The sequence below is a fragment of the Pithys albifrons genome, chromosome 10 (assembly GCF_047495875.1).
Source record: "Pithys albifrons albifrons isolate INPA30051 chromosome 10, PitAlb_v1, whole genome shotgun sequence".
Taxonomy (NCBI): Eukaryota; Metazoa; Chordata; class Aves; order Passeriformes; family Thamnophilidae; genus Pithys; species Pithys albifrons.
Genome location: NC_092467.1, coordinates 21,646,043 through 21,663,928, shown reverse-complemented (window position 1 = coordinate 21,663,928; position 17,886 = coordinate 21,646,043). Strand labels below are relative to the sequence as shown.

At 40.7% G+C, this 17,886-nt stretch overlaps 1 protein-coding gene across 2 annotated transcripts in view; it reads left to right on the top strand.

Annotated features, from left to right (window-relative positions):
* AK5 (adenylate kinase 5) overlaps window positions 1-17,886 on the top strand; it is an 83,672-nt gene that overhangs the window by 63,352 nt on the left and 2,434 nt on the right. Inside the window, exons 11-14 of one of the 2 annotated variants that reach the window (XM_071564730.1) lie at window positions 3,687-3,850; window positions 4,871-4,987; window positions 8,976-9,164; window positions 13,088-13,207. In XM_071564730.1, the coding sequence (XP_071420831.1) occupies window positions 3,687-3,850; window positions 4,871-4,987; window positions 8,976-9,164; window positions 13,088-13,192 (575 nt within the window). In that variant the 3' untranslated portion in view covers window positions 13,193-13,207. Of the gene's footprint in view, window positions 1-3,686; window positions 3,851-4,870; window positions 4,988-8,975; window positions 9,165-13,087; window positions 13,208-17,886 lie in introns of those variants that run through there. The other variant, XM_071564729.1, reaches the window with a different exon arrangement.

Genomic DNA, 17,886 nt, shown 5'->3' with positions numbered 1-17,886 from the left:
AAACAAACTTTCTTCAAGTAAATTATTAATTCTTTCTCTAGGAAAAAAGTATAGATTTAGTAAAAATATCCTCTAAAAGAACAGATACAATTTGATAGTGAGCTTCATGACTAGAGGGTTAATTTGCTGTTAAAGCTGCTTATGTAGCAGTCTTGTAAGCATATGCCCTGAGCAAGAAGGAAGATCTAATTAGCAAGAAAATGCAGTTTCATGTTCTTTCCCACCAAAATAGCTCTACTTCAGTCACATGAAATACTTCAGAGTGGCACAAGACATTAAATAATACTTTAATTTCAGACATGTAAATTAATACTGTTGTAAAGGCCAAGTGTGTACTCAGGCCTCAGTGCTGAAGTTCCTGGGGAATTCAGCCTCTCCTCAGATCAGGCCAAGCAAGACCTGCAGCCTCCTTCATTGATAAGAAAGCACAAGACTTGGTAAAGTGGGTCATATACAATGGCCAAGTAGTCCAATGCTTTGCTACTCATCAGATGAATCTAATTTAATAGCAGTGGCTCTAAAAATCACCATTTTCAGCACATAACTTATTTAATTATGTCTTTTCTTCTTTAAAGAGCTCAGCATTTTAGTCTCTGCTTTGTTGGACCACCTCTATAAAAATAAACATGATCAATTTTAATAAATGTTTTGGAGGCACGCTCATTATGGTGTATGCATACATATTATTTCATTCTGGCAGTGTTGTCTTTTAAAATACTAACAGACAATGGTGTTAGAAACACATCAACTTTTCTGAATATTTATCTGCTAAACAACCAAAAATTGTATTGTCATTTCTAAAAAGAGATCTAGTTCATTTAGTATATCATAGAATCATAGAATCAATTGGGTTGGAAAAGACCTCTGAGATCATCAAGTCCAACCCATGGTCCAGCTCCATCCCATTTACTAGATCATGGCACAGAGTACCACATCCCATCTCAGTTTAAAAACTTCCAGGGATGGTGAATCCACCACCTCTCCAAGCAGGCCTTTCCAATGCCTGATTACTCTCTGTAAAGAATTTTTTTCTGATATCCAACTTAAATTTCCCCTGACAGAGCTTGAGCCCATGCCCCCTTGTCCTATTGCTGAGTGGCTGGGAGAAGAGACCAACCCCCACCTGGCTAGAACTTCCCTTCACCTCTAAGCCTCCTCTTCTCCAGGCTAAACAACCCCAGCTCCCTCAGCCTCTCCCCATGCTCCAGTCGCTTCTCCAGCCTCGTTCTTCTCTGGACTCGCTCCAGCACCTCAATATCCTTTCTGAACTGAGGGGCCCAGAACTGAACACAGTACTCAAGGTGTGGCCTCACCAACGCAAAGTACAGGGGAAGGATCACTGCCCTAGTCCTGCTGGCAACACTATTTTTGATACAGGACAGAATCCCATTGGCCTTCTTGGCCACCTGGGCAAGATTATGACATTTCTTGTTTGGCTCTTCATTCAGAAGACAAACAGTTATATAAGAAACAGAATAAAACAATCCTTATAGCTGGGGTTTTTTTAATACTGTGTATATACACCAAATAGGATTAAATCACTGCACTGCTGGTGTATTCAAGGCCAGGAGACAGAATGTGTAAGCAAGTGCATACACACACAAACTTACTGATCTAAAACACCCAAACAGACCAGAAATACGACAGACTCATTACACTTAATTTGCCTGTAATTTCTCTACATCTGTTTCTTTGTAGCCACCCTATTTTTTCCTTGTTTTCTTTCAATTGGTGCTTTTGCAAAACAATACTGTTCTTCATATTAAAGCAGTAGAAAAACAGCACGCAACCCACATTGGCAAGAAGATGAGTCTGTGACAAAGATAGTTCTAGCAAAAGCTGTAGCACAGGTGTGATTCTTACACCATGGGCTGATAATTGTCTTGTGAAGCTGAAGTAAAGACTGCAGATTACAGCAGACAAGCCCCTTCCTTTGATGCTACTGCCTTGTGACCCAATTTTTAGTCTCAGCTACAGTACTGTAACTTGTCTGAAAATGATGTGCTCGAAGCAACTATTTCTTAAATTGAATGCAAAAGTTGGAAGAAAATTTGCTCTACTGTGAACATATTATTCCTATATTTGATTGTGGAAAGATAAGCAAACAGGAAAATCATGTATTTTCTAGTATGCTAAATACATGTAGCAGAGCTGTGTAGTCATACCTGCAAGTCCCAGCAGCTGATAAATACACAGGTTAAATGCTGAAAAAACTTTACTGAGAAGAGTACACCTTGTCTCCCTGCAAGGGTATAATTACCTTCTGCTGCAGCAGATCTCCTGAACAGATGCTTCAAAGACTGTAAAATTGCTACTACACCTAATGAATTTTCTCCACAAATTCCAATATTGTCACAATGGCACTTGGCTTTCCCCATCCCTCTCAGGCCCTGGCACCAACACAGCCCCTCCGTGCTTGGGTCTCACCTCAGCTCCAGCGCTGGCTCTGGAGATCACAGCCACAGCAGGGAGGTATCCAGCAAGGAGCTTCCAGCAGTTTCCATGGACTGTCCGTGTCTCCAACCAGGCTGGGGTGGCTGCAGCACCTCAGGAGGCAGTTGGAAACACCTTTGGCTTTTCATGTCAATGGCCACCAGAGAGAGGAGGGAGAATGGCTGAGGTGTTGGGACAGGGCAGCACCTGCAGAGCAAGGAGATGCCCAGAGCAGCCCCACAGAGATAGCTGAGGGAGGCAGAGCTTTGGGACACTCAGACAGAGGCTGCTCTCCTGTCCAAGGGAGCAGGAAGCTTGAGGTGCCATTCCTGCCAGGAGGACACCCACAGCATTCACCTGGGTCACTGCCCTTCACCTCCTGCCCTCTGCCTCCCACAGGTGCTGTGAGCAGGGCGGGGTCCAGATGCAGGTGCCTTCCCTCCAGCCTGTGGAAAAATCACTGGAGCAGCTTCACCTGCGTGGCCTGTTGCTGAGACTGCCTATTATCACTCTGTTGGTTGGTTGGCCCTGGCAGGGGGTCAGAGGGGTTTCCAGCCCAGGGTTTCCAGTGCCCTTTACTGCTGTGCTCCTACATTTCCTGGGAGCAGGTGAGAAGAGCAAGGCAGCACCAAGGCTGCGGGAGCAGCAGTGCTGAGCCTTGACAGCCTGAGCAGCTGCGGTACCTGGTGCTCAGTTTTGGGCAGTGCCAGAGAGCTTTCCAGCTCAGAGGGAAAGGATGCCAGCACAGTGTCACTTTACCCTTGTGTTCACCACAGTTACTGCACATTTATGTGCATCCCACCTGACAGAGGCAGGTTTCACTCTGTCTATACATTTCCATCCCATAAGTGGGGGCAAAATATTTCCCTCATGGTGATGCAATGAACATTACTTTGCTACTGATTATTGCAGCTGTCAAACTGAACATATACTGAGACAACCACCCTTCCTCACAGGCTGTATGTTTCATATTTTTCCATACAATACTAACGCTGTTCTAAGAATAGGTTCTCTTCTGAACAAGATTTCATGCTGTTGTGACTTCAACTTCAATACACATTTTTGAGTCAGCAGTGTAGTGTATCAGAAGGGAAGTATATGACTTGTTCTACTGTAGAGAGTGTCTGTGTAAAAAAAAAAAAAGGCAAAATAATCAGTCTCATCCATTTCCTCCCATTTTCTTGGTTTGCTATAGTTTGAAAAAAGGCAGACGCTTATTATTTTCTAATCTAGATATTTTTTCCGTCACAAAGGTGGGCCTGGCTCTGGCAAAGGTAGCCAATGTGAACAGTTAGCCAAGAAATACGGATTTACTCACCTGTCCACTGATGACCTTCTCCAAAAAGAGCTAACATCATTATCAGAGAGAAGTAGATTGATCAAAGACATCATGGAATGTGGTGAACCTGTGCCTGGCGTAAGCGACGGTTTTATTTGGGGCCCTAATGGTTAAACAAAGTCAGTGGTAGGTAGATTGTCTAAAAGAATGGAAATAATATATTGGAAGTGATGATTCCCATTTCAGTAAAATTAATCTGTAACCTGAGGTAGAATTTTCCTCATCACCAAATCTGTGGCACTTGTTTCCCCTTTCAATGCCAGTATTTCTTTACATTTCAGAACCATATAGGTAATAAATTAGATATGAAATACAGTGACACAGATGCATTGTAAAATGTAAGTGTAAGTACAGGAAACAGAAACTTTATGTCCTTTTTATAGCTTTACATTTCAGATTCAGAGCTGCTCCTCCTGGCAGCTATTCTAAATCACAGTACCTGCAGCAGTTCCCTGCAGAGCTGGCTGACATCCCAGAGTAGCTGGACTGCAGATTAATGGAGACTGTGAAGGCAGAGGGTGTTGTTCTCAGCTGGACTTGACTTTTACATGGCAGGTCCACAGCCCCAAATCTTGGTGGGTCTTCAGCAAGTGCAACTGGATCATAGGATGTGTTTGTTAATAAAGGATACTGGGAAATGCTGCTCAGGGGTAAATAAAAGCTGTGCTCAGGCTTGATTTTGATTGCTTTGCTCTTCAGTGTGTTTGGTCAGATGGGGTCACTTTCCATGTAATGTAATTATATCAGTGACATAGCAAAATGCAGTCAGATTGCAAAATGCTGCACCATTTCTCCAGAGTTTCACTGGTATTAACATTTATTTTGAAACTATGAAATATTCCCAGGTGTCTAGAGGGCACTTTGGGAAGTCTTGGATGGATTGCAACACTATATTTGTGTGGCACAGTTGGTCCTGAGAGCAGAAAATGTAGGGTGCCCTGATACCTGCAGGGCAAGAAAAACACCTACATTCACAGGACTGACTTTTAGCCAACCGGGACTGTTATCAAGGGTGTAGCACTGAGGTCAATGTAACAAAAAAAAGTATCAATCTTTGTTGTTTAATTAACCAAGTAACTCCCTTTGTTTCCTATACAGGGTGTTGTTCTAGAGCTACTGAAAGAAGCCGTGATTTCTAAGCTAGGGGACACAAAAGGATTCCTGATCGATGGGTATCCCCAAGAGCTGAAAGATGCAGAAGAGTTTGAGAGCAAGGTGACCATATAAATTTAATGCTGTTATAGCTCCTAAGATACAGCTGTACTTCTGGTGCTGCTTGGGTCCCCATCTTTAGCTGATTGCAGCAGGGACATGTAAAGAGCCTGTCCAGCAATGCTGTGCTGCTGATCACTGAAACCTTGGCACCCCATCCATACAGCAACTCCAACTTTTGCCATTACCTACACAGACTCCAGAATACAAGGAGAAGTAGAAGCTGATTTTATCCAAATGTAATGCAAACCAGGAACAATTCACATATAGTGGAAACCACCATTTTAGAATCAGTTTTCTGACTCTAGTGGATGGCACTATACTTCTTATGAAAATCTCGTTAAGCACTATTTGATGTAGGTTCATGGAAGTGTGTATCCTCACAGTTAATATTTCTTACCAGTAAGCCGGCTCTGCTAAAGCTTGCTGCCACTTGAAACTGCAAAACACAGATTTACTTTTTGTGATGACTAACAGGTGGCATAGCCATAAAAAGAGCATTCTGCAAGTGACTGCGTGGCAGTTCAGAGAGTTATCGATTTCCTCAGTATGTGCTAAGACCTGCTGAGAAGTCTGAGCCGTACATTTCTCAGTCTGCAGAAAATACATAAGCCCCATGAATGAATTTGCCAGGGTTTAGGAAAAAAGAAGTGGTGAAGTAGGGAAATTAGTTAAATATATATTCCATCATATCACATGCCACAAATGTTCTAAACAAGTTTGAAAGGTAATAAAACTTCAGTGAATCACCTGTTTTCTTCCTGAGCCTTTAGCTGCTTTTTTTTAGTTGTTTACCACAAATCCTAGCAAGAGATGGGCATCAGAAGCTGGACAAAATAATGGGCAATGGGATTTGCTGTAGAAGGCATTAATGGAAATGTTGATCTATTTGTTCCTTTACTAAAATGCTGTAGGTAATTAAAAATACATTGGACATTTCTTTCATTTTGTGTATAAAAAGAAACTATTTCAGCAGTGCTGCTTTTCTGGCAGGCATACATGCCATGTCCTGTGAACTCTAGTCTATGTTATGAAGTAGGAATTAGAGGCTGGAGTGTCCTAGGCTGAGGCATTGCCAGGCAAGTAAGACTTGATGAATCCATTACAAAAGCAGAGCCTCTTTCAGTTTCTGTAGGCACTGTAGCAGCAAAAGATCCTGTAGTCCCGAGCTGCCTCTGACATTTGGAGTGAAATACAAGGACCTCAAGTGATCATTTTGACTGTGCTAAGTCACCCCTCTTCCATGAATCCACTTCACTTTTCCCAGGGTGGACTTGGCTGGCTGTAAGCTGCTCAGTAAGACTGTGAATTTTTTTTAAATGAGTCATTATTGAGATAATGCTTTTTAGTTCTTTGTAAAGGACAATGTGAAGTTCTTCCTAAATTGTAATTGAATGAAAAGAGCTGTGCATCAGGCTTTGTTAATTAAGGGCAGCAAAGTACAGATGAATAATGCTACATGTCTACACGATCTGTATAAAGCATTATAATTGTTAAAAAAGAGCTGTTCTATTTAGAAGACATCAAGAGTAGTGCTTATACTTCAAAGCTTGATAGCTTTGACTCATAAACCAAATGAGTTATGTAGAAACAGCTTATTCTCCAGCCAGTTTGCCCAGTTCCTTTCTGTGATAAACTGTACTTTCACTCAGGCATAATTCTAGAGAAGCACATATCTCTGTTCCCTCCTTGGTCTTTTTGCTAGGTGACAAGTGGAAAACATTATTAAATTATGAGTTCCGTATCTCCAGGTGGAAAGTACCCTGTAAGACAGAGTCAAGACTTCATACATTAGACTTATTTGGCTTCCTGCAGGTGTCCCAACAGCATGTGTTATTTAAGCTAAATTGTGTTGGGAAAATAAAAATTAAAAAAACACCCCAAACTAACCAAAACCAAACCAAACCCAAAAAACCCAACCACACAAACAAAAAGAAACAAAAACCAAAACACCAAAACCCCCAAACAAAACAGTAGTAAAAATTGCTGTAGTATCTGATCAGGGCATTAATTTCACTTTGTGTGGTTTTTAACTTGGAATAATGACATTTCTGTAATGTTTTGAATTCCAGATAATAGCAATATTGAAAATTTTAAGAAAGCCATACAGATTTTTCAGAAGCATATCAGACCCTGTCTATCAAACAGAATACAGTTATCTGATCCTATCAGTCAGAATTCTTCTGCATGTCCTTATTGTAAGGTGATGATATGACTGTAACTGATGAAAGGAATCACTCCCTATTTAGTGTACTGTAATTTAGAACAGACCATGGAATTCCACACATGAAACTGGGAGGAAGTATCTTCTCATTATCCTAGTCCAGTTATGCAAAAAGGACATCCATTAAATCATGAATGAAGCCCACATATTTTTTAACTTTGTGTCTCTTGCACTAATAAAACTACCTTGTTGGCTTTTTTAATCCCCAAACCCATTGCTGCTACTGTTAATAGCATTAACATTTTCTGGGCTATGTGAAAAAAATGGGTAGATATAAGTCTGTCATTGAAGTGTCCAACATAATCCCTTGGCTTCAGCTTCTCTTAGAAAGTCATTAAGGTTGTAGAAAGGTCAACACAATCCAGACATCCTCAGTCAAATGCAGAAGGCCTGACATGAAATATTACCTTTAGAATATTTCTTCCTTTAAGGGTTGTCAACACAGGCAACAATGGCAGTTTCTATGTATCAGTCATTTAGACTTTCTTTGCTGTAACTGTGGTGAAAATACAATTTTGTAATGGTCACTAGTGTGAAGAATGGTCATCTTTTTTCAAGGCTCCTCACTTTCTCCTGAAAGGTGCTCTCCAAATCGCTGCCAGAGAGTGAAGGAATGAGAAGACTGAGAGTGTCTTTCTTACATAACTGCATGGAAAACTTATCAGATTATTTTTCACTGATCCTGTAACACCTATATTTTACTTGATAGAGTGGAGTTAATCCCTTTGGACTCAGCCCAGCAGTTGTTGCTCAGACAAAACCTTGTGTCAGAGAGTACTGTGCCTGAGCAGGGTGCATGACAGAGTGTATTGCAAGATTATGCTAAATGAGACACATATTTTTCAGTGTTTCAAGGAAAGAACAATGAGGATTTGTTTAGAACTTTTGGCTCTCTCCTAAAATATTATAAAGAACATTTTGCTCTTTTTTGCCAGTTCTTTTTTACCCATAAAGTACTGTGATATATATGATCAAATGTAGAGAGAGACAGTTACTTACTGTCTTTGCCAGGCCTAAGAATAAATATAAATAAATCTGTATTTATTTCCTTTATAGAAAAGGACAGACTCTCCCTCACAACTAGTTTGGCACTAGCCAAACAGCAGTAAATGGTGGGCTTCTCATGGAATCTGGGAATCACTTGACAGTTTGAAAATTCAGATAAATATATCACATCCTTCCTTTATTCCATGGATAGTGATAATGTAGGTACACTGCAAATAATGACATAAACCACTGTGTGACAAGTAATTCACAGGATGTATTCTGGTGAACATTTGATGGTGTTTCTGAGCCTGTCTGTTTTTACTCATTTCCATTTCAAGTGGGAATACTTTAAATTGGACGTTTCCTTCTACCAGGTCTTGAAATTTTAAGCTATATTTTATCACTCCCTTTTCACATATTGAACAAAACAAAGGCTAGAAACATAATTATGTCAAGTATTCCATAAGTCCTGTAGGGTTTGCATCAAGCTTTTATTGAACAGTTGTAAGTAATGAACCGATGACTTCAGTCCAAGTAGCCAGAATTTGACAGATCATCTCTCTTTATCTCTCTGCATAGAGCCCAGTCAAGCACAGCCTTGATCCTGAATACTGGGCTTTCTAAGTGCTGCTACTATGAGAGGTGTCTGTTAATAAGCATAATTTCTGCAAAGACAAATACTATTTACTAAAAAATTTCTTGATGACTCAGTATTATCCAGACAGAATCAATTTCACCAGACCAGTGGTTTGAATACTTAACTTTTGTCTTTGTCTCTAGATTGGGGAACCAAAACTCGTGTTGTGCCTGGACTGCTCTGCAGAAACCATGAACAGTCGCCTTCTGATGAGGAATCAGAGCAGTCAAAACGCTGATAGTGCTGAGACCATCAAGGAAGGAATTGAAAGCTACTACCAAGCATCAAAACCTCTGATTGCATACTATGAAAGCAAGACACAGTTATGCAAGGTAAATTGCTTGACCTTTTTAATTAAATTATTGCTTTTTGCTTCCATTATATAAGTAATATTTGGAAAATACTGTCACAACACCATTTATGAACTGTTTCCGCACTTCCAGTTAGTTCTCATTTTAGTCTTCCCCAGTTTGTTTGCAGCTTCTACAAACTTCTGGGTTCCACAGAGTTTGAAAGACTAAAACCACAGATTTATCCTTAATCTGAGAACATACCCTGAATCACTACCTCATCTGTATAGAGTCCCTTATTAAATATTGATTCTAGAAAGCTTTTCATTAAGTATTAGGATTTACTTCTCTTTAAGGGCTTTCAGAATTAGGATGAAGGATCATGTTAGTCCAAACCCCTTTAGTTAAATTTACAAATCTGACAGTGTATATCCTGAAATAAAACAGACCTGCATACAAGAAAGACTTTTTTGCTGGAATAAATAACATAGTTTTATTAATTTCAGTTAATTACCTCAGTTTACACCTGCTCAGGATGTGATACTTAAAACATTCTTTTTATTCGCTAATCAATACTTTACAGTGAAGCAAGAAAAACTGCATCAGTGCCCTTAGCTGATGTATATGCTGGCACATCTGTAGACTCAGTTACATGGGATATTTGGACTTTTTTTCTTTATTTCTCTGCTCTGTCATGGCAAACTGCCCTTTATGTTCAGCTACAGAAAGATCTAGTCCTGCCGCTCTGTCTTGTCCTTAAAAGGAAAGAATCCAATAATAATTTCTGGAAATATTATGGCATCTTTTTTTCCAAGAGGCTGTAGCAAGCATGCAAATCGGGTAGCCCAAACCTTTCTCCTCTGCAAAGTTCCCAAAAGAGAAAGATGCAGCTAATTTATGCACCTATATCCTGACCTGAGAGCAGAGTCAATGACATAGTGCTGAGAAAAACAAAGGAAGAGTCCTGATTTGTGTCCTTTGCTGACCCCAAAATAAGTGCACGGAAGGCAAAGTGTAGAGTGGCAGATTAAAAATTCCCACTTACTTTCCATCTTTAAGCTTATGAATGATAATCTGGTTTATTTGTTTTTTCTCTCAGGAGCTCTCTTGCCAGCATTGCGGGGATGTGCCTAGTTAAGAATTCAGTACAATCCACAACACACCAACCCAGCACATTGCAAAGGAAAACAGAGCTCTCTGTCTCAGTATCCCATTCCAGTGAGCTCTGTCTACCATGGTGTTTGTCTTTTTGAAGCATCAGGAAAATGACAGCCCCAAAGAGAATGAAACTACACTGAATACTTTCACACAGATTTTGCATTCATGGTCTGCCTTATTTGACATGGCCCAGACTTTCCTTAATAGTTCTGCTGCAAGTTCCATGCATGCAAAACATGCAGTCTTTTCTTGAAAGCTGATAGCTCGTTAGCTCCGTAAGGGATGTGCCCAGTCTGTGAGTCAGAATGGGATGTGTGATTTCTACTCTTATCATTAGTTTTTGGGAGAACTGACATTGTATATTTGCATGTTAGCAAATAGCCATGCTTTACTTGAGCAGTGCCTACACTGCTTTTCTTACAGTGTCTGTGCATTGCCTGAACTTGCTTCTGATGAGTGTAGGTGTGTTTGACATACATCCATCTTCTGGGTGGAACCACAGGGTATGAAACTCTGCAAAATCAGCTTTATAAACATTATAATGGAAAATGTCCTTTTAAGGTTGAAAAACGTGTCCTATTTTTCTTGAACATAGACATTGAAATGTCTGCCTCATCCACTTTTTACTAGACCAGTAAAATACACATCTGCTCTCAAAGATGTGGTTCCACTATTAATTGCAGTGGGGAGATACCCCACCCCAACCCTTATGATACAAACAAGTAAGTGCCAGTCATTTATTGGCATTTCCAGAACACTGCCAAAATACTCAGCAGAGGTAGACTTTTACAATTAATGCTCCCAAGGCTGTCCTTGTCATGCCCAGCCAGCTGTGGGTACAAGCTTCATTCAGCCCTGCTGCCTGTGCAGTGAGGACCAGAGGCAAGTGTAGTTTTTGTACAAGAAGTCTGTTAATGTGATATTTTTCATGGGTGAGAGGAGTGATTTTTTTAACCAAGAGCTGTTGAACAGTTGTGGGAATCTATTTTAAAGTTTACTGTGCACCTACAGTGAAAGTGGAAAAGTAGGTCTAAGCACTTTTTTGCACAGGGCAATTGACTTCAGTACAGTTCTGATGTTCCCTATCCAGATGTTCCCTATCAGTTCTGCAGTGGACAAAGCTGTAATGAAGAAGAAAAAGAAAAGAAACCAAAACCAAAACAACAAAACTTTCTGGAAGGAATGCTTGCTTAGGAAAATTTTCTAGGCAATTTTCCTGGATAAGTTAACTCGAAGAGTTTAATTGTACAGTCTGCTTTGTCAATTCAAACTGTACCTGGCAGAGTGGCATCCTTCCAGTGCCCAGTCCTGCTTTGAGCAGCAGGCTGGACCAGATGACCCACTGAGGTTCTTTCCAACCTGTATTATTATCCTGTAAATGCACATCCTACAAACCTGTTCATTATTTGGCTAAACAATTTCAAAAATAAAGACAAATTAAAACAGTTAAGATTTGCTCAGTGGCTGTTTTGAAACAAAGAGAAATAGATAATACAAAGTGTGCAACTGTTAACTATGTGGGGAAATTAGGAGAAGGCAGGCACTTGGATTTACAGTTTTAAAACTGTCTTAGCGGTGGATATGTTAAAGCTGCATGTGTTGAAGAAAGGAGAGAGTCAAGGAGAAGTTTGCAATTCCCAGGACACAGGGTTAGTTTCTTATTTATAGTAACAGATTTTACAGATGGCCAAGCATTGACATGAGCAGACATTCCGATGTTCTCTGAACAATGAGAGGAAATTCAGGTGGAAAGCGAAAAAACTGACAATAATAACTCCTGATCAAATAGATCAAATATAACTTATGCCAACTTTTTTTTTTGGGCAAGGCTAAAATCATTCTTGTTTTTTGTTATTTGTAATATTATATACATACACAGAAGGTTGAGATTTTACCTAGTCTAACATGTTTAATATTTTTCATGTTCATTTGAATTATAACATGTTTTCAGCTTTCAGAATCTGTTCAGTAATAAGTGGGTTTTATCACTCTCCAGCATTGACCAGTGATGGCTGAAGATGTTAATGCTCCCATGGAGGTGCTGCTGCCTCTGTAATTCTTACTGAAAGAACTATGCATTTGCTTTCTAATCCATCTCAGGCAAAGCCACTGAAGTTAATTTACAAGTGTTGATTTGAAGACCCCTGAAAATAAATTCTCATCTACACTCATGGATTTTTTTAAAATAATCCATGGATCTTCATGTAACTACAGATCAGTCTTGTGCACTTTCTTAGGCAAAGCTAGTGGGATCCAGTAGCTTCAGGGAAGTGATGCCTTCCTGAAGTTGACATTTGGAGATCCAGATCAGGCTGTGATCCCAGGATAAGCAATGGCCAAAGCATCTGAAGGGAAGCTGTTAAGAGAGGAAGAGAAGAAGGAACCAAAAGAATCTTTGGTTGCTGCCTTCTGTAAAGTTAGTCCTGCCCAGGTTTGGTTTTTCAACAGAAGCAGCTCTTCAGTGAAAGGCCCACGTGAGCTTTATGTCCCTTGAGATTGCAGCAATGCACTTTCTGTAGCATCAAAGGAGTGGACGTGGATTTTAAGAGGAGTGTTAAACTGAATCCCACTAACTTCCATGAATATTCAGCATTAACCTTTTCTAGCCAGCTTACTGCAGTGTGTGACTAAGTACCACTAAATCTGAGGTGAAATAGTGCTTAATTGTGTAAGTGATCATGTCCTGCAGGGCTTCTTTGCTGTAGCACCCAGCTCCTGCTTTGGCACAGAAAAGAAAATCAGAAATAGACTTGTTTAAGAAGAAAATAGGGTTGGCATATTAGTGTCATTTGATTTCTTCACTTTAGGTATATTTAGGGCTGGACAAAGTTTTCCACAGACTGGGAACAGCACATGACAACAGTGGTATGTATTTAACTTGTCCTATCCAGTCAAAAGGTTTTCAGTCCTGAAACAGGCTGATTAAATATGTAAATGTGAAATTCAGTCCTGGGCATAAGGCCAGCAAAGGTCTGGTGTGGAAATTAGATGTTGGCTGAACACTCAGCAGAGGAGGAACTGATCTGTCACACCTCATCAAAGTGTGCTTGAGAGTACAGTGCCAAGCGAGCTTTCTTCCCTGTGCATTGGAACAGGAGTTAAGTCATGGTTGGATGGAGCCTGATAAACACAGTGGAGACAGACAAGCTCAAGTCTGACCTGGCTTCTTCTGCGCTCATTAGGAATTCTCTCCTTGCTTTATTTGCACAGAAAAGACAAAGATATATGGCTGTAACAGCATTCCCACTTTAATCCTTGAGAATGTTATGACCTTCTCTAAACCTGGAGTTACTTGCATAGGTGCATTTATTAACTTTTCCATTCTGCTGACCTCTGAATGAGAACAGGGACCTCATGAAACTGACTTTTGTCATCTGATCAGGCTCTGTCTGAAATTTCCCTTTGGCCAAGATTACCTGTCAGTGTTTCTGCTCAGCAGTGGAGGCAGGAGGCATGCACAGACGGTGGAGACTCTGGGTGCAGATGAAACATCTGTGAACCTGACAGGAATAAATAACAGTGATCCTTCCAGCCACCCTGCTGAGATGAAGACTTGTGATGTAACTCACAGGAATGTATTTGAAAGGGAAGATGAACTAACTGAAGAATTAAGTGTCCTCTGCTCACTTTTCTGCTAAGGCATTAAGTTTCTAAATTGTGTTCTGGAAGGTGAGGTAGTTGTGAATAATAAGTTAGAAACTTTTGAATTAACCTTTTTTAAAATCATATTTTGGGGATTTAGTTTAATATTCCATAATTTCTTTCATAGTCAGTTAGAGAACACTCACCTATTGCTAAGGACAGCAAGTGGCTGCTTCTCAATAAAGACCTTGTACTGGAACTGCAAGTGCTGAAAGCACTACTCACAAAAACACCAGTTGCAAGCTGCCTGATTCTGTGGGAATCATATGTTTTGGATTAATGAAATGAAATTAAACAAAATGCACCATGGTAGCTGTAATAAGCAGGTTTTAAAATTTATTTCTGAGTGATTTCCAAGGCAGCTGGACAGAAATGTGCATCTGAAAATTTAGTAGACACCTACTTGTGTTTTGACAAGGATAAATGTAAATCCCTTTGAATATATGGCCTTCTGTCAACTGGGAAGAAAGGGAGGAAAAAATGATTGTTTTTAATATCTGACTCATCTTTTAAAGCTTTTTCCGAGTGACAGTCTGTAGGAGGGTAATAAGTAATAGAGAAGAGCAATGCATTGGTAGTTAAGGAAGACAACACTGATCCTACCTAGCTGACATAAGACACCTGGTAGGTGTCTTAAGTACAAGTTCCCTATTCAAAGTCATCTGAGGAAAAGGGGCATGAGTGTAACAAATAAGCTAAAGCAGTCCAGAGCAGAGGACTAAGGGTGTCCAAAAACTTCCATCATTTCAGATCATGCACTATGAAAGTTTTGCCTACAAAGTTCAACAAAAGTGCATTTTTCTGTTTTTTTCTTTTTTTTGAATGATTTTTTCACAATGTTGTTCTACCGCTTCTTTCTAAATTAATCAGTTGAAGTCACATTTTCCATAACCATTATGAAAGATCATCGATCCTCTCAGTGTCTTCCACTTGTGAGCCTTCTCACGCTGATCCCATTTTAAGTGTGTCTGGAGAGGGGCAAATGCCTACTTCCTTTTAGAGAAGGGGTAATCAATGGTAATAGTGAGAGCAGGTATGTGATTTATTTCCATCTTTCGAAAGGCTGCCAGAGACCCATTAACCCAAGTAGATAAAATAAGTTTGTGGGGAACAAAGGAACAAGTGTTTCTGCGTTACCTCCTTGGTGGCTTGTGGCCCATTAGATGAGACACCAGTCCAGAAACATACATCAGGAACATTAGCAGGGGATTATAGATAAAACAGCGGAAAATTCATGCCTAATGTGAATAGGTCTCAGGGCAGCATGTTTTCATTGGATTTCCAGACAGCTTGATCCATTGCTCTGAGAACCAGGTACTGCAGAGTCTCAGGGAGGTTTTTGAACACTCTTTTTAATGACAAAGATGTGAATGTTAGTGACAACACAGCTGAACTTGACTGACCTTCACTAAGAAGCTTCTAACTAGTGAGTTTATTCCAGTCTCAGTCTGTCCGCTGCCATCCTCTCTGCAAACAGTCAGGTTCTGTTTAGGGCTCTCAATTCCAAAACCAACAATAACTGGAGATTTGTTGACAGAAAACTTAATTGGCCGATTTTAATGACAAAAGGAGCAACATTGTGGGGATGGTTACTGCAGTCATTTTTCATATGAGCTCATTAAATTTCTCTGTATTTGAAGTTACCTAAAGCCATAGTTGCCTTTCAAAACTGGAAGCACTATGGAAAACTATATGGATCTTGTTTTTACGAGAAGCCAGCCTTAACCTTGAAAACAGGCCAAATTTATGAGGTTTGTTATATTCTGAGAAAGAAAAATACAGTTTTCTGTCTGGAGCCGCTGAGAGTGTCACTGAATTACTGTAGTACTCAGTGTGAATTATTGTCACATTAAGTTGTTTTTTGCCACAACATTAGGTTAGTTTTATGAATTGGGCCTTTGTTATTCAGGAGGCCAACATGGGAAGCACTGGGCCTGTCATTAGCCACGCTCGTCCGTATTGTACTGTTGCTGTTAGGAAGTCACTGTTCCAGCCTGGCATAAAGGGTGGCAATTTCCATGTGTACAAAGCTAGTTCTTCATCACAACTCCCTAGATCTAGACCTGAGTATCAGTCCCAGTTCTGAAGAGGCCACCAAAAAGCCAGTGGCAATCAACAGTGCTGATAAGATTAATTATACAGTGCAGATGTATTTATGGAGTAAAGAGATAATAAAAATACATAATCAGACAAGAGAACTTTGACATGTTTGTGGCCTTCCCTGTGTGTGAAGTATCCTGTGAGATAACCATATGAAAATAGGTGTCTCGGCAGATGAAACAGGGAAAACAAGCTGTTTTATAGCAGCTGAGGTGGGAGTTGCTGGGTTTATTGTAGCTGGAGAAGGTAGGCACTTGGTCCAGAATAGTTCACTATTCTCCTTTTCTCTTTGCTACTAGTAAGTACCCCCTTCTAAACCCTTTGTCTTCATGGCATAGAAAGCTGCTCAAATACATGGAGCCCTTGTTGGAGAACTGACCCTTCTAAGGCATGAGCTGCTGTTCCATGAACTATTCCAGCATGTGTTTGCTTCAACACTGCACAAAGCAGCAGCTTCAGCAAACACCACCGTGACAGAGAGCAGAGGAGGCAAGAGAACTGCGCCTCTGGAAGCTGCCGGCAGGGGAGGGGAGTTCAGCTCAGACTGTGAGATCCTTGCAGCGAGTCCGAGGGGGCTGCACCCGGGCAGGCATAGCTCCTGAAAGGCTGGCCAGGCTGGTTGTTCAGTGCTGGAACTGCTGTGTGTGGAGCAGAGCAGTGAGATGTGCCAGCACTTCCGGCAGGATGCAACAGGGACCAAACTTTGCAGCATCTGCGGATGCCACCAAGAGCAAAACCAAGCTCTGAGTGTGAATGCAGCCCCTTGCTGGATCTCTGAAAGGAGCAGCTGCTGACTCCCACACAGGACTCAGCATCAAGGGACTTATATGTACACGGAGTGCAGGCAGGCTGCACAGGAGCTGGCTGCAAGCCAAAACTGTATCTGAGTGGGATTTTTCTGGCCTATTTAAAAACCACCATTTTTGAATATGAGACTGCTTTAATTCTCCCACAGAACAAAGAAGTGGCAGAAAGTTTGAGGGTCAGGGATGTCCCCTTCAAACACAATTGTCTGGCATCCTGGCCAGCAACTTTGAGATGAAAATGCAGCACACAGCTTAGAAAAAGGGCCTCCAGCAAAGTTGTCATGGGTCCTTTTACTCTTGTGCAAACTCCACCGCATGCAAGCATGGAAGACTAAATATGGAGAAGCAGAAAGGAAGCTTGCTTTTGGGGAGAGACCAAACTCTCAGCAGTCATTTGAGGAAAGGAATAATCAGCAGATATATCTGTGTGGTGTACACAGTGTGAAAGCTGCTTCTGTCACTACTGTGGGGGCAAAAGCTCTCCTTCCTCAAGTAATGACCTGCGTGACACTCACTGCATGGGACAGGCACGAAACTCATTGCTCAGAACAGCTCAGTGATACCTCACATTTTCCAGGGAACACACAGAAGTATCACTGGCTGCAAATATAATTCTTCTTTGCTGAAATGCAGCTCTCTATTCCTCAAAATAGGAAGGTACATTGGCCTTTTTTTATGAAGTACAGTCATGAAAAATAACATGAGCAAAAAACTGGATCTTTGAGGTGTTAAAAGAATTTCCTCAATGAAAGGGAGTTCCTGTACCACCAAAGAGGTGCCCCTATAAAAGATGTGTTGCCCAAAGGATGTCATAAAACCAGAACCAGCTCACCAAGTTTTCAAATGCACAGACAGACACAAATTTGCTACATTTCGGGGCTGATACCTCAGAGGGCTGTGCAGCCCTTCAGAAGGGCCTCGACAGGTTGGAGATGGGCAAAGAAACTTTGGAAACTGTTCTGTTTATCAAAGGTGTAATTTTATTTTAAAACATGAGTACTTAGGACAAGGAGCTTAAGCTCCTTCATTTGATTAATATACTTTGCTACAGATGATGG